We start from the raw sequence: 15,719 nt of genomic DNA on the forward strand, positions 1-15,719 counted from the left end.
TGTTGATATTATTATTACCATTATTATTCTATTATTATTTAATATTATTATGTTCATATAAGTATTATTCTAGTATTATTAATTTTATTGTTGTTAAATATTATTAATCCTATTATTCTATTTTTACTCTATTATTATCATTTTTAATATTCTGAATATTATTATTACTCTATTATTATTAATATATTATTAATATTATTATTGTTAATATTATGAATATTATGATTACTCTATTTCTATTATTACTCTCCCAGCTGCCAACTGCACTGAGGCTAGGAAACACTGTCACCACCGATAAATCCACGATAATTGAGAGTTTCCACAAGCATTTTTCTACAGCTGGCCATGCTTTCCACCTGGCTACCCCTACCCCGGTCAACAGCCCTGCACCCCCCACAGCAACTCGCCCAAGACAAACCCCATTTCTCCTTCATCCAAATCCAGATAGCTGATGTTCTGAAAGAGCTGCAAAATCTGGACTCCTACATATCAGCTGGGCTAGACAATCTGGACCCTCTCTTTTTAAAATTATCCGGCACAATTGTTTCAACCCCTATTACTTGCCTGTTCAACCTCTCTTTCGTATCATCTGAGATTCCCAGTGATGAGCTCTACAGCAGAGTCTCTGGCCCCTCCCAGTTAGGGGGAGTGATGAGCTCTACAGCAGAGTCTCACAACTCAATCGCTGATTGCAAACTGTTTTCTCCCAAAAGATAGTATTTGTAGAAAATTGGTCCTGTTTCTGAGACTCACCAACAAACAGGATCGACGTCACCGGCTTTCTAGCCATCGCCACTCCATTGTTCATGTATCCATTTTGTCTTGTCTTGTTTCCATACACACCTGGTTTTCATTTCCCCAATCAATCTACTTGTATTTAACCCTCTGTTTCCCATGTTTTAAATTTGATTGATTTGATTGATATTGTTACTTATTTTATTTTGTTGCTCCTTTGCCTCCCCAGTATCTCTACTTGCACATTCATCTTCTGCACATCTATCACTCCAGTGTTTAATTGCTATATCGTAATTACCTCGCCACTATGGCCTATTTTATTGCCTTACCTCCCTTATCTTACCTCATTTGCACTCACTGTATATATATTTTTCCCCATTGTGTTATTGATTGTACGTTTGTTTATTTCATGTGTAACTCTGTTGTTGTTGTCTGTATCGCACTGCTTTGCTTTATCTTGGCCAGGTCGCAGTTGTAAATGAGAACTTGTTCTCAACTGGCCTACCTGGTTAAATAAAGGTGAAATAAATGAAATAATAATTATATTATTAATAAAAGTATCATTATTACTCTATTACTATTATTATGACTATATTATTATTACTATTATTATTACTATTATTATTAGTATATTATTATGACTATATTATTATTACTATTATTATTACTATTATTATTAGTATATTATTATGACTATATTATTATTACTATTATTATGACTATATTATTAGTATATTATTATTATTACTATTATTATTACTATTATTATTAGTATATTATTATGACTATATTATTATTACTATTATTATGACTATATTATTAGTATATTATTATTACTATTATTAGTATATTATTATTACTATATTATTGTTACTATTATTAGTATATTATTATGACTATATTATTATTACTATTATTAGTATATTATTATTACTATTATTATTAGTATTATTAGTATATTATTATTACTATTATTAGTATATTATTATTACTATTATTAGTATATTATTATTACTATATTATTGTTACTATTATTAGTATATTATTATGACTATATTATTATTACTATTATTAGTATATTATTATTACTATTATTAGTGTATTATTATTACTATTATTATGACTATATTATTAGTATATTATTATGACTATATTATTAGTATATTATTATGACTATATTATTAGTATATTATTATTACTATTATTATTAGTATATTATTATGACTATATTATTATTACTATTATTAGTATATTATTATGACTATATTACTATTACTATTATTAGTATATTATTATGACTATATTATTATTACTATTATTATGACTATATTATTATTACTATTATTATTACTATATTATTAGTATATTATTATGACTATTATTATTACTATTATTATTAGTATATTATTATGACTATATTATTATTACTATTATTAGTATATTATTATGACTATATTATTATTACTATTATTAGTATATTATTATGACTATATTATTATTACTATTATTAGTATATTATTATGACTATATTATTATTACTATTATTAGTATATTATTATTACTATTATTATTACTATTATTAGTATATTATTATTACTATTATTAGTGTATTATTATTACTATTATTATTACTATTATTATGACTATATTATTAGTATATTATTATGACTATATTATTAGTATATTATTATGACTATATTATTATTACTATTATTATTAGTATATTATTATGACTATATTATTATTACTATTATTAGTATATTATTATGACTATATTACTATTACTATTATTAGTATATTATTATGACTATATTATTATTACTATTATTATGACTATATTATTATTACTATTATTATTACTATATTATTAGTATATTATTATGACTATTATTATTACTATTATTATTAGTATATTATTATGACTATATTATTATTACTATTATTATGACTATATTATTATTACTATTATTATTACTATATTATTAGTATATTATTATTACTATTATTATGACTATATTATTAGTATATTATTATGACTATATCATTATTACTATTATTATGACTATATTATTATTACTATTATTATTACTATTATTATTACTATATTATTATTACTATTATTATTACTATTATTATGACTATATTATTATGACTATATTATTAGTATATTATTATGACTATATTATTATTACTATTATTATGACTATATTATTAGTATATTATTATGACTATATTATTAGTATATTATTATGACTATATTATTAGTATATTATTATGACTATATTATTATTACTATTATTATGACTATATTATTAGTATATTATTATGACTATATTATTAGTATATTATTATGACTATATTATTATTACTATTATTATTACTATTATTATGACTATATTATTAGTATATTATTATTACTATATTATTATTACTATTATTATTACTATTATTATTACTATTATTAGTATATTATTAGTATATTATTATGACTATTATTATTACTATTATTATTACTATTATTATTACTATTATTATTACTATTATTAGTATATTATTATGACTATTATTATTACTATTATTATTACTATTATTATTACTATTATTAGTATATTATTAGTATATTATTATGACTATTATTATTACTATATTATTATTACTATTATTATTACTATTATTATTACTATTATTAGTATATTATTATGACTATTATTATTACTATTATTATTACTATTATTATGACTATTATTATTACTATATTATTATTACTATTATTATTACTATTATTATTACTATTATTAGTATATTATTATGACTATTATTATTACTATTATTATTACTATTATTATGACTATTATTATTACTATATTATTATTACTATTATTATTACTATTATTATTACTATTATTAGTATATTATTATGACTATATTATTAGTATATTATTATTACTATTATTATTACTATTATTATTAGTATATTATCAATATTATTAATTATATTATTATTAGTGTATTATTATTACTATTATTATGACTATAGTATTATGCTATCATTGATATTATTACTACTCTATTATTATGAATGATTATTACTACTCTATTATTATGACTGATTATTACTACTCTATTATTATGACTGATTATTACTACTCTATTATTATGACTCTGATTATTACTACTCTATTATTATGGCTGATTATTACTACTCTATTATTATGACTGATTATTACTACTCTATTATTATGACTGATTATTACTACTCTATTATTACTGATTATTACTACTCTATTATTACGGCTGATTATTACTACTCTATTATTATGACTCTGATTATTACTACTCTATTATTATGGCTGATTATTACTACTCTATTATTATGACTGATTATTACTACTCTATTATTATGACTGATTATTACTACTCTATTATTATGACTCTGATTATTACTACTCTATTATTATGGCTGATTATTACTACTCTATTATTACGGCTGATTATCACTACTCTATTATTATGACTGATTATTACTACTCTATTATTATGACTCTGATTATTACTACTCTATTATTATGACTGATTATTACTACTCTATTATTATGACTGATTATTACTACTCTATTATTACTGATTATTACTACTCTATTATTACGGCTGATTATTACTACTCTATTATTATGACTGATTATTACTACTCTATTATTATGACTCTGATTACTACTACTCTATTATTATGACTGATTATTACTACTCTATTATTATGACTCTGATTATTACTACTCTATTATTATGACTGATTATTACTACTCTATTATTATGACTCTGATTACTACTACTCTATTAGGACTGATTATTACTACTCTATTATTATGACTGATTATTACTACTCTATTATTATGACTGATTATTACTACTCTATTATTATGTCTCTGATTATTACTACTCTATTATTATGACTGATTATTACTACTCTATTATTATGGCTGATTATTACTACTCTATTATTATGACTGATTATTACTACTCTATTATTATGACTGATTATTACTACTCTATTATTATAACTGATTATTACTACTCTATTATTATGGCTGATTATTACTACTCTATAATTATGACTGATTATTACTACTGTATTATTATGACTGATTATTACTACTCTATTATTATGACTGATTATTACTACTCTATTATTATGACTCTGATTATTACTACTCTATTATTATGGCTGATTATTACTACTCTATTATTATGACTGATTATTACTACTCTATTATTACTGATTATTACTACTCTATTATTATGGCTGATTATTACTACTCTATTATTATGACTGATTATTACTACTATATTATTATGACTGATTATTACTACTCTATTATTATGGCTGATTATTACTACTCTATTATTATGACTGATTATTACTACTCTATTATTATGTCTCTGATTACTACTACTCTATTAGGACTGATTATTACTACTCTATTATTATGACTGATTATTACTACTCTATTATTATGTCTCTGATTATTACTACTCTATTATTACTGATTATTACTACTCTATTATTATGGCTGATTATTACTACTCTATTATTATGACTGATTATTACTACTCTATTATTACTGATTATTACTACTATATTATTATGGCTGATTATTACTACTCTATTATTATGACTGATTATTACTACTATATTATTATGACTGATTATTACTACTCTATTATTATGGCTGATTATTACTACTCTATTATTATGACTGATTATTACTACTCTATTATTATGTCTCTGATTACTACTACTCTATTAGGACTGATTATTACTACTCTATTATTACGGCTGATTATTACTACTCTATTATTATGACTGATTATTACTACTCTATTATTATGACTCTGATTACTACTACTCTATTAGGACTGATTATTACTACTCTATTATTATGACTGATTATTACTACTCTATTATTATGTCTCTGATTATTACTACTCTATTATTATGACTGATTATTACTACTCTATTATTATGACTCTGATTATTACTACTCTATTATTATGTCTCTGATTATTACTACTCTATTATTATGACTGACTAGTACTACTATATTGTTAGTATTACTCTATTAGTAGTATTTCTCTTGGTATTACTCCATTGTTATTATTACTCTATTGGTAGTATTTCTCTTAGTATTACTCTTGTTATTTAAAATACACAAAAAAGGATAATAACATCAAAGACTGTGAGAAACAACAAATAACAAAGAAATAAAATAACTCTATGGCTTTAAACCTCAGCGGTGTTGGTGAAGACCCCGTCGGACACAGACACGTTGAGCCTAAAGGAAGCCCTCATCCCCTGTCTTCTCTGATGGGACAGGGATATCAACCCCGTCTCTGTGTCCATCGTAAACACCATCCGCTCATCACCGGATAGGATATTGTACCTGGATGGATAACGTCATAACGCAAAAGCAAATGACTTATTATATAATATAGAGATTAGCACCTGTACCAGGTTGACGTCACATTGTGTCATGACATATACTTAGGCCTGTTGTGACATACTGCATATTGCGTTATTTTATGGCTGGTTATAACACCTACATAGTAGTGTCAAAACCCACAGAACCTCCAACGGTAGTTATTGTATGGCTGGTTATGATACCTACATAAGAGTGTCACAACCCACATAACCTACAACAGTAGTTATTTTATGGCTGGTTATGACACCTACATAAGAGTGTCATAACCTACAACAGTAGTTATTGTATGGCTGGTTATGATACTTACATAAGAGTGTCACAACCCACATAACCTACAACAGTAGTTATTTTATGGCTGGTTATGACACCTACATAAGAGTGTCATAACCTACAACAGTAGTTATTGTATGGCTGGTTATGATACTTACATAAGAGTGTCACAACCCACATAACCTACAACAGTAGTTATTTTATGGCTGGTTATGACACCTACATAAGAGTGTCATAACCTACAACAGTAGTTATTGTATGGCTGGTTATGATACTTACATAAGAGTGTCATAACCTACAACAGTAGTTATTGTATGGCTGGTTATGATACTTACATAAGAGTGTCACAACCCACATAACCTACAACAGTAGTTATTTTATGGCTGGTTATGACACCTACATAAGAGTGTCATAACCTACAACAGTAGTTATTGTATGGCTGGTTATGATACTTACATAAGAGTGTCACAACCCACATAACCTACAACAGTAGTTATTTTATGGCTGGTTATGACACCTACATAAGAGTGTCATAACCTACAACAGTAGTTATTGTATGGCTGGTTATGACACTTACATAAGAGTGTCATAACCTACAACAGTAGTTATTGTATGGCTGGTTATGATACTTACATAAGAGTGTCACAACCCACATAACCTACAACAGTAGTTATTTTATGGCTGGTTATGACACCTACATAAGAGTGTCATAACCTACAACAGTAGTTATTGTATGGCTGGTTATGATACTTACATAAGAGTGTCACAACCCACATAACCTACAACAGTAGTTATTTTATGGCTGGTTATGACACCTACATAAGAGTGTCATAACCTACAACAGTAGTTATTGTATGGCTGGTTATGACACTTACATAAGAGTGTCATAACCTACAACAGTAGTTATTGTATGGCTGGTTATGATACTTACATAAGAGTGTCACAACCCACATAACCTACAACAGTAGTTATTTTATGGCTGGTTATGACACCTACATAAGAGTGTCATAACCTACAACAATAGTTATTGTATGGCTGGTTATGACACCTACATAAGAGTGTCATAACCTACAACAGTAGTTATTTTATGGCTGGTTATGACATCTACATAAGAGTGTCATAACCTACAACAGTAGTTATTGTATGGCTGGTTATGACACTTACATAAGAGTGTCATAACCTACAACAGTAGTTATTGTATGGCTGGTTATGACACCTACATAAGAGTGTCATAACCTACAACAGTAGTTATTGTATGGCTGGTTATGATACCTACATAAGAGTGTCATAACCTACAACAGTAGTTATTGTATGGCTGGTTATGACACCTACATAAGAGTGTCATAACCTACAACAGTAGTTATTGTATGGCTGGTTATGATACCTACATAAGAGTGTCATAACCTACAACAGTAGTTATTGTATGGCTGGTTATGACACCTACATAAGAGTGTCATAACCTACAACAGTAGTTATTGTATGGCTGGTTATGACACCTACATAAGAGTGTCATAACCTACAACAGTAGTTATTGTATGGCTGGTTATGATACCTACATAAGAGTGTCATAACCTACAACAGTAGTTATTGTATGGCTGGTTATGACACCTACATAAGAGTGTCATAACCTACAACAGTAGTTATTGTATGGCTGGTTATGATACCTACATAAGAGTGTCATAACCTACAACACAAGGTAAAACATTCCATTACTCCATAGCCTACTTGTTTATGTTATGTTAACATTTCTCAAATCGATCATATTAAATTCTCATTGTAATTGCGTACATTGATGTCAGACATGCACCTGCCCCAGTGCTCTGTTGCTGATGACTGGGATGAATGTAGGAGCAGATTTCAGGTGCAGGACAAGACACCCTCTATGTGACTGATGACTGGGATGAATGTAGCAGCAGATTTCAGGAGCAGGACAAGACACCATCTATGTGACTGATGACTGGGATGAATGTAGGAGCATATTTCAGGTGCAGGACAAGACACCCTCTATGTGACTGATGACTGGGATGAATGTAGGAGCAGATTTCAGGAGCAGGACAAGGACACCATCTATGTGACTGATGACTGACATAAGGACATGTACGTGATAGGCCTATCTGGTTTATATGATTATGATGGTAATAATGCTTCTTGGCAGTATCATGAAGTGTATTTTCTACATGTTATTTTAAATATGCTGGAGAAAAAAAACATGACAAAAAAATTCATTACAACAACGGACTACATTTGAGTTATGACACTCTTATGTAGGTATCATAACCAGCCATACAATAACTACTGTTGTAGGTTATGACACTCTTATGTAGGTATCATAACCAGCCATACAATAACTACTGTTGTAGGTTATGACACTCTTATGTAGGTGTCATAACCAGCCATACAATAACTACTGTTGTAGGTTATGACACTCTTATGTAGGTGTCATAACCAGCCATACAATAACTACTGTTGTAGGTTATGACACTCTTATGTAGGTATCATAACCAGCCATACAATAACTACTGTTGTAGGTTATGACACTCTTATGTAGGTATCATAACCAGCCATACAATAACTACTGTTGTAGGTTATGACACTCTTATGTAGGTATCATAACCAGCCATACAATAACTACTGTTGTAGGTTATGACACTCTTATGTAGGTGTCATAACCAGCCATAAAATAACTACTGTTGTAGGTTATGACACTCTTATGTAGGTGTCATAACCAGCCATAAAATAACAACAGGTGAGTTATTATTATGACTAGTGTTATGACGCTAGGGGTCAAGTAAAGTGATACTGCATTCTTAGTCAGCATAGTAGTGGAAAGGTTTGGGGCAGTAGAGCAGAGGCCTGCCAGAACACCGTACATCACGGTGAACTAGAGACATGTCAAAATCCACAAGATCAAACTGAAGGTTCCTCAAGAATTCAGGACAAGGAGGCCAGTCAGGAGTAACGACCAATCTTAAGAGAGCTATGGAGCGTCCCGAGAAAGAAGCTCTGCGTAAGGGCTGAAAGACGGTGGAAAGAAAGAGTGAAGAAGCGAACTGGCTTCATAGCCAATATCCCTTTGGCTTCACAAAGGCAGCTGCTAAAGTAGAAGCACAGTGGGAACTTGGCTTGTTCCAAAGAGGAGATCGACCAGCACATCCAGAACACGTACGGCGACCACGACAAGGAGCAGGAGTTGGGTCAGTGTAACATCTTGATAGCACCCAACAGCACCAGTCACAGAGTTTGACAACAGGGAGCCACTCCTGAAAATAAGTACAGGACGTTGTGAAGAAGGTCTAGCTCAGCTCCTGGACCAATCGAAGTCCAGTACAAGGTCTACATGTACTGCCCTCTGTTACTCAAGTGGCTCTGGAAGATCCTGAAGGTCATCTGGAGGAGAGGAAAGGTTGAGATTCGATTCCACAACAGTGGAGATTCGCCAAAAGATTTTGGATCTCAAAGGAAGAAGAGTCCAAGAGAATCGGCCAGTTCAGGATCACATTGCTAAGTGTTGAAGGAACGATTTTCTTCAGCATTGTAGCGAGGTGACTTGTAGATTTACTCTCTAAGAATGGCTACATCGAACACATCGGTGCAAAAGGGAGGCCATCCCAAAAGTACTTGAACTGGAGAGCTGGCTGAGAGCAGTTGATCAGTCAGGACTGTCTGGCAAGTTCGGCAAGTTCAAGGCGTGTCTGTATCAGCATGGCATCCTCCCGAGGATAGTCTACTAATCTACGATGTCCCGGTCTCCACTGTCAAGGAATTGGAGAGGAAGGTCAACAGCTATCTCCTGAAGGTGGCTTGGATTGCCTAGGAGACTGAGCAGCATCGCCCTCTATGGGAACAGCGACAAACAGCTGCTGAAGTCCCTGAAAGATCAAGGTGACTCGGGCCAGGGAAGTGATACATTACAGGGAGTGGAGTGGACCCAAAGGTGGGCTAAGGGAGGATAGTGGTCAATACAGGGAGGAAGTAAAGAGCAGAGGAAGACGTGCCACAGTGTTCTGGTGGGAGCATTGACTAAGGGAAGAGCCGGTCTGGGAACCTTCTCTGGGAACCTTCTTTACGACACTCCCAAGGGGAAGGAGAGAAGCAGGTTGGTTCAGGAGGAGGTGATAACAGCTGTGGAAGAGGAGAGGTCCAATAGAGCAGTGGGAATGAGACAGCAAGTGAGACTAGATGAGGTGAGAGCAGGCGGTGGACAGGAAAGTGTTGTGGACTGACCTCTGGCAGGCAGAACCACACCGCATTAAGTTCCTGATCCAGGGGGTGTATGATGTCCTACCCAGCTCACCAAACCTGTTCTGCTGTGGGCAAAGTGGAAACTCCTGCATGCCCACTACGCCCCAAGACAGGGACACTGGAGCACATTTTAGGTTGTTGTGCTAAAGCTCTGGGAGGGGGCTGTTATCGCTGGCGCCATGACAAGGTTCTCAAGACCACTGGAGAAGATACATTGCACAGCAATCGGCAACAAGAAATAAGCAGTCTGCACTAGAATCAGAAGCAATCTGAAGCAATCTGCACAGGAATCAGAAGCAATCTGAAGCAATCTGCATTGGAATCACTGTCGTTCGAGCTGGAGAGAAGCCAGGCTTAGAATCCAAACCACCAGCAGGGATCCTAGCTACTGCTCTGGACTGGCAGGTAACAGCAGACCTGGAGAAACAGCTTGACTTCCCGCAGAATATTGTCAGCACTTTGTGACATCGGCTGATGTAAAAAAAGGGTTTTTATAAATACATTTGATTGATATTGTCATCACCTTGGTCTCAGAGTCCACAAAGACCATCATTATTCTGGAGCTGACAGTGCCTTGAAAAGTTTGTCTGGAGGAGGCATATGAGACAATGATGGCAAATACGAGGGACTGCTCATTGACTGCCGGAAGCAGGGTTGGAAGGTGCATGCCTATCGAGGTAGGCTGCAGAGGTTTTGCTGGGCAATCCTTCTACAGAGCCGACAACACACTCGGCATCAATGGAGCGAAGAGGAGGAGAGCCATCAGCAGCACCATTGAGGCAGCTGAAAAAGCCTCAAGATACCTCTGGATCAAGAGAGGAGATCCATGGGAAGCAGCATAATGCCACCTGGACACAAGTCGGTGTCTGATCAACCTCGGGTGGGTCACCTGGGCGAAGGCGTCTGATGTTGTAAGACCCAAAACTCCCTATGACCCCAGGTTACATCACTGATAATGTGTCCAGGAGCATCAAGAGATGTATTCATTCAATTACCTAGAGACATCATGACAACATTACATAGCAACATATTACTAGGAAAATTATACAACTGTCTTAAGCCCAATTTACGCTTTCAGCACCCACATCATCTGCAAGGTCCTCACAAACTACACAGACCAGGAGGACACAGACCAGGAGAACACAGACCAGGAGGAGAAAGACCAGAACACAAACCAGGAGAAGACAGACCAGAAGAACACAGACCAGGACACAGACCAGGAGGACACAGACCAGGGGGAGATAGACCAGGAGGACACAGACCAGGAGGAGACAGACCAGGAGAACACAGACCAGGAGGACACAGACCAGGAGAACACAGACCAGGAGGACACAGACCAGGAGGACACAGACCAGGAGGTGACAGACCAGGAGGAGACAGACCAGGAGGACACAGACCAGGAGGACACAGACCAGAAAGAGACAGACCAGGAGGACCCAGACCAGGAGGAGACAGACCAGGAGGACACAGACCAGGAGAAGATAGACCAGAACACAGACCAGGAGAAGACAGACCAGGAGAACACAGACCAGGAGGACACAGACCTCCCAGTAGTATTAATACTCCCGGGGTCCCTGCGCCCCAGATTGGTAGTATTACTACTCCCGGGGTCCCTGCACCCCAGATTGGTAGTATTACTACTCCTGGGGGCCCTGTGCCCCAGATTGGTAGTATTACTACTCCTGGGGTCCCTGCGCCCCAGATTGGTAGTATTACTACTCCTGGGGGCCCTGTGCCCCTGATTGGTAGTATTAATACTCTCAGGGTCCCTGCGCCCCAGAGCGGTAGTATTAATACTCCCGGGGTCCCTGCACCCCAAACTGGTAGTATTAATACTCCTGGGAGTCCCTGCACCACAGATTCGGAAAGACAAAATACCTATCAAACTACCCTGCAAACAAACATTTGTCGTTAGGACGTCCTCAGAACGTCAGGAGATTGTGTCATAGTCCCCTGTTTGCTGAGTGGTCAACTGTATTGTAATATTATTTGTGGCCTTATACCTGAGTCTATTTGCATCACAGCTGTCAGCGTCAGAGGCCTGGACGCAGGTCACAAACTGTCCCCTGGGGGCCAGCTCGCTTAAGTACACTTCGTACAGCGATTGGCTGAAGGAAGGAGGGTTGTCGTTGGTGTCTGTAACCAAAACCATGACATTGACCTCGCTGCTCAGGGCAGGGTCGCCGCTGTCGGTTGCCCTGATGATGAAGGTGTATTGTTGCATGGTTTCGTAGTCGAGCGTGCGTGCGGTGAGGATCAGTCCGCTGCTGCTATCGATGTGGAAGAAGTCGGTACTGTTGTAGACGTCTGACAGGATCTGGTAACGGACCAACGAGTTACGCTCTGAGTCACTGTCCAACGCCAACACCTGGGGGAAGAGATATATGTCATTTAGTCAAAGTGGTCCTCAAACGCTCAACGTTATTGTTATTGATTCACTGACGCATCAAGCCGACCTGGGTCAGATGTATTTATATCATTACATTCAGTGGTTTCCTGTTTCAGTTGTTGTCATCTATCACCCACCAGCCCTTAGAGAGTTCCTCAATGAACTTGACACCTCGGTAAGCTTATTTCCTTGACGATGGCTCAGCAGTCTTCAACCTCCTGAAGTCTGCCTTCGATTCATTTCTTTCCAACTCTCTCTTTCCCATCCTTGCCTCTTTTCACCTCATCCTTTCCCAGTCCCCTCCCTCTCACAAGGCAGGCAATACGCTTGACCACACCCTTTCCCAGTCCCCTCCCACTCACAAGGCAGGCAATACGCTTGATCTCACCCTTTCCCAGTCCCCTCCCACTCACAAGGCAGGCAATACGCTTGATCTCACCCTTTCCCAGTCCCCTCCCACTCACAAGGCAGGCAATACGCTTGATCTCACCCTTTCCCAGTCCCCTCCCACTCACAAGGCAGGCAATACGCTTTATCTCACCCTTTCCCAGTCCCCTCCCACTCACAAGGCAGGCAATACGCTTGATCTCACCCTTTCCCAGTCCCCTCCCACTCACAAGGCAGAAGAGTAAAGGTTACCTCATCTTTACTATTCAGTCAACGACTCAATCATGGACATTCTTACTGACAATTGTGGCTGTTTTGTTTGAGGTATTGTTGTCTCTACCGTCTTGCCCTTTGTGCTGTTGTCTGTGCCCAATAATGTTTCTACCATGTTTTGTGCTGCTACCATGGTGTGTTGCTACCATGTTGTTGTCATGTTGTGTTACTACTGTGCTGTGTTGTTGTCTTAGTATGTATCTCTTTATGTAGTGTTGTCTCTCTTGTCGTGATGTGTGTTTTGTCCTAAATTTCTAAATTAAATATTTATTTTTGATCCCAGGCCCCCTTCCATGCAGGAGGCCATTTTACTTTTGTTAGGCCATCATTGTAAACAATAATTTGTTCTTAATTTACGTGCCTAGTTCAATAAAGGTTCAATAAAGTTTCAATAAAGGTTCAATAAAGGTTCAATAAAGTTTCAATAAAGGTTCAATAAAGGTTCAATAAAGTTTCAATAAATGTTCAATAAAGGTTCAATAAAGGTTCAATAAAGTTTCAATAAAGGTTCAATAAATAAATAAATGCTAGAGGCTGTTATTAATACTCCTACTAATCTCACTGTAACCCCCCTCCAGGTCTCTGTACTCCTACTAATCTCACTGTAACCCCCCTCCAGGTCTCTGTTCTCCTACTAATCTCACTGTAACCCCCCTCCAGGTCTCTGTTCTCCTACTAATCTCACTGTAACCCCCCTCCAGGTCTCTATTCTCCTACTAATCTCACTGTAACCTCCTCCAGGTCTCTGTTCTCCTACTAATCTCACTGTAACCCCCCCCCCCCCCCCCCCCCCCCCCTCCAGGTCTCTGTTCTCCTACTAATCTCACTGTAACCCCCCCCCCCCCCCCCTCCAGGTCTCTGTTCTCCTACTAATCTCACTGCAACCCCCTCCAGGTCTCTGTTCTCCACACACACACACAAACACAGACACACACACACACACACACACACACACACACACACACACCTACCTGTAATACTGGAGTGCCGATCATGGAGTTCTCGGGCAGTGTGGTGGAATATGAGACGTTCTGGAAAAGCGGCGGGTTGTCATTAACGTCCAACACGGCGATGTCCACATCGACCTCCGACCTTGCACCAGTCTGGGTGTCCGTAGCCTTCACCGTTAATCGGTAGTATGGTGTGGTCTCGTAGTCTAACGGGTAGCTGACACGGATCGCACCGGTATCAAAGCCCATGTCAAACTGGAATCAGATTAATAATCATGTTTATTTCACAGGTAAGAATACATTCTGTTTTACAGAACCCACCTGACCAAGAAGGAGCAATGACTCATGTTATTTTGCAGACACTTTTAACCCAAAGCGACTTACAGAAGGTTGTACCACTTCATCGGTCTGTCTTAGCCCCTTCACCTGTCAGTCTTGGCCCCTTCACCTGTCCGTCTTGGCCCCTTCACCTGTCCGTCTTGGCCCCTTCACCTGTCCGTCTTGGCCCCTTCACCTGTCCGTCTTGGCCCCTTCACCTGTCCGTCTTGGCCCCTTCACCTGTCCGTCTTGGCCCCTTCACCTGTCCGTCTTGGCCCCTTCACCTGTCCGTCTTAGCCCCTTCACCTGTCCGTCTTAGCCCCTTCACCTGTCCGTCTTAGCCCCCTCACCTGTCCGTCTTAGCCCCTTCACCTGTCCGTCTTGGCCCCTTCACCTGTCCGTCTTAGCCCCTTCACCTGTCCGTCTTAGCCCCTTCACCTGTCCGTCTTGGCCCCTTCACCTGTCCGTCTTAGCCCCTTCACCTGTCCGTCTTAGCCCCTTCACCTGTCCGTCTTAGCCCCTTATCCTGTCCGTCTTAGCCCCTTCACCTGTCCGTCTTAGCCCCTTCACCTGTCTGTCTTATCAAGTGTGTCATTTCATGGCTTTGGGTATACTCACGTATAAATGGTTTGGGTTCTGTTGTCAATATTCAAGTAAGCATTGGTATTGTATGGTATT

General features: G+C 36.3%; 1 protein-coding gene across 1 annotated transcript in view; it reads right to left on the reverse strand.

The window, feature by feature from the left end:
• LOC110510923 (protocadherin Fat 3) overlaps positions 1 to 15,719 on the reverse strand; it is a 313,201-nt gene that overhangs the window by 111,819 nt on the left and 185,663 nt on the right. Inside the window, exons 36-38 of the mRNA XM_036967730.1 lie at positions 14,745 to 14,978; positions 12,728 to 13,092; positions 6,020 to 6,173 (exon numbers count right to left, since the gene is read on the reverse strand). Coding sequence (XP_036823625.1) covers positions 6,020 to 6,173; positions 12,728 to 13,092; positions 14,745 to 14,978 — 753 coding nt within the window. The remainder of the gene's footprint in view (positions 1 to 6,019; positions 6,174 to 12,727; positions 13,093 to 14,744; positions 14,979 to 15,719) is intronic.

The sequence above is a fragment of the Oncorhynchus mykiss genome, chromosome Y (genome assembly GCF_013265735.2).
Source record: "Oncorhynchus mykiss isolate Arlee chromosome Y, USDA_OmykA_1.1, whole genome shotgun sequence".
Taxonomy (NCBI): domain Eukaryota; kingdom Metazoa; phylum Chordata; class Actinopteri; order Salmoniformes; family Salmonidae; genus Oncorhynchus; species Oncorhynchus mykiss.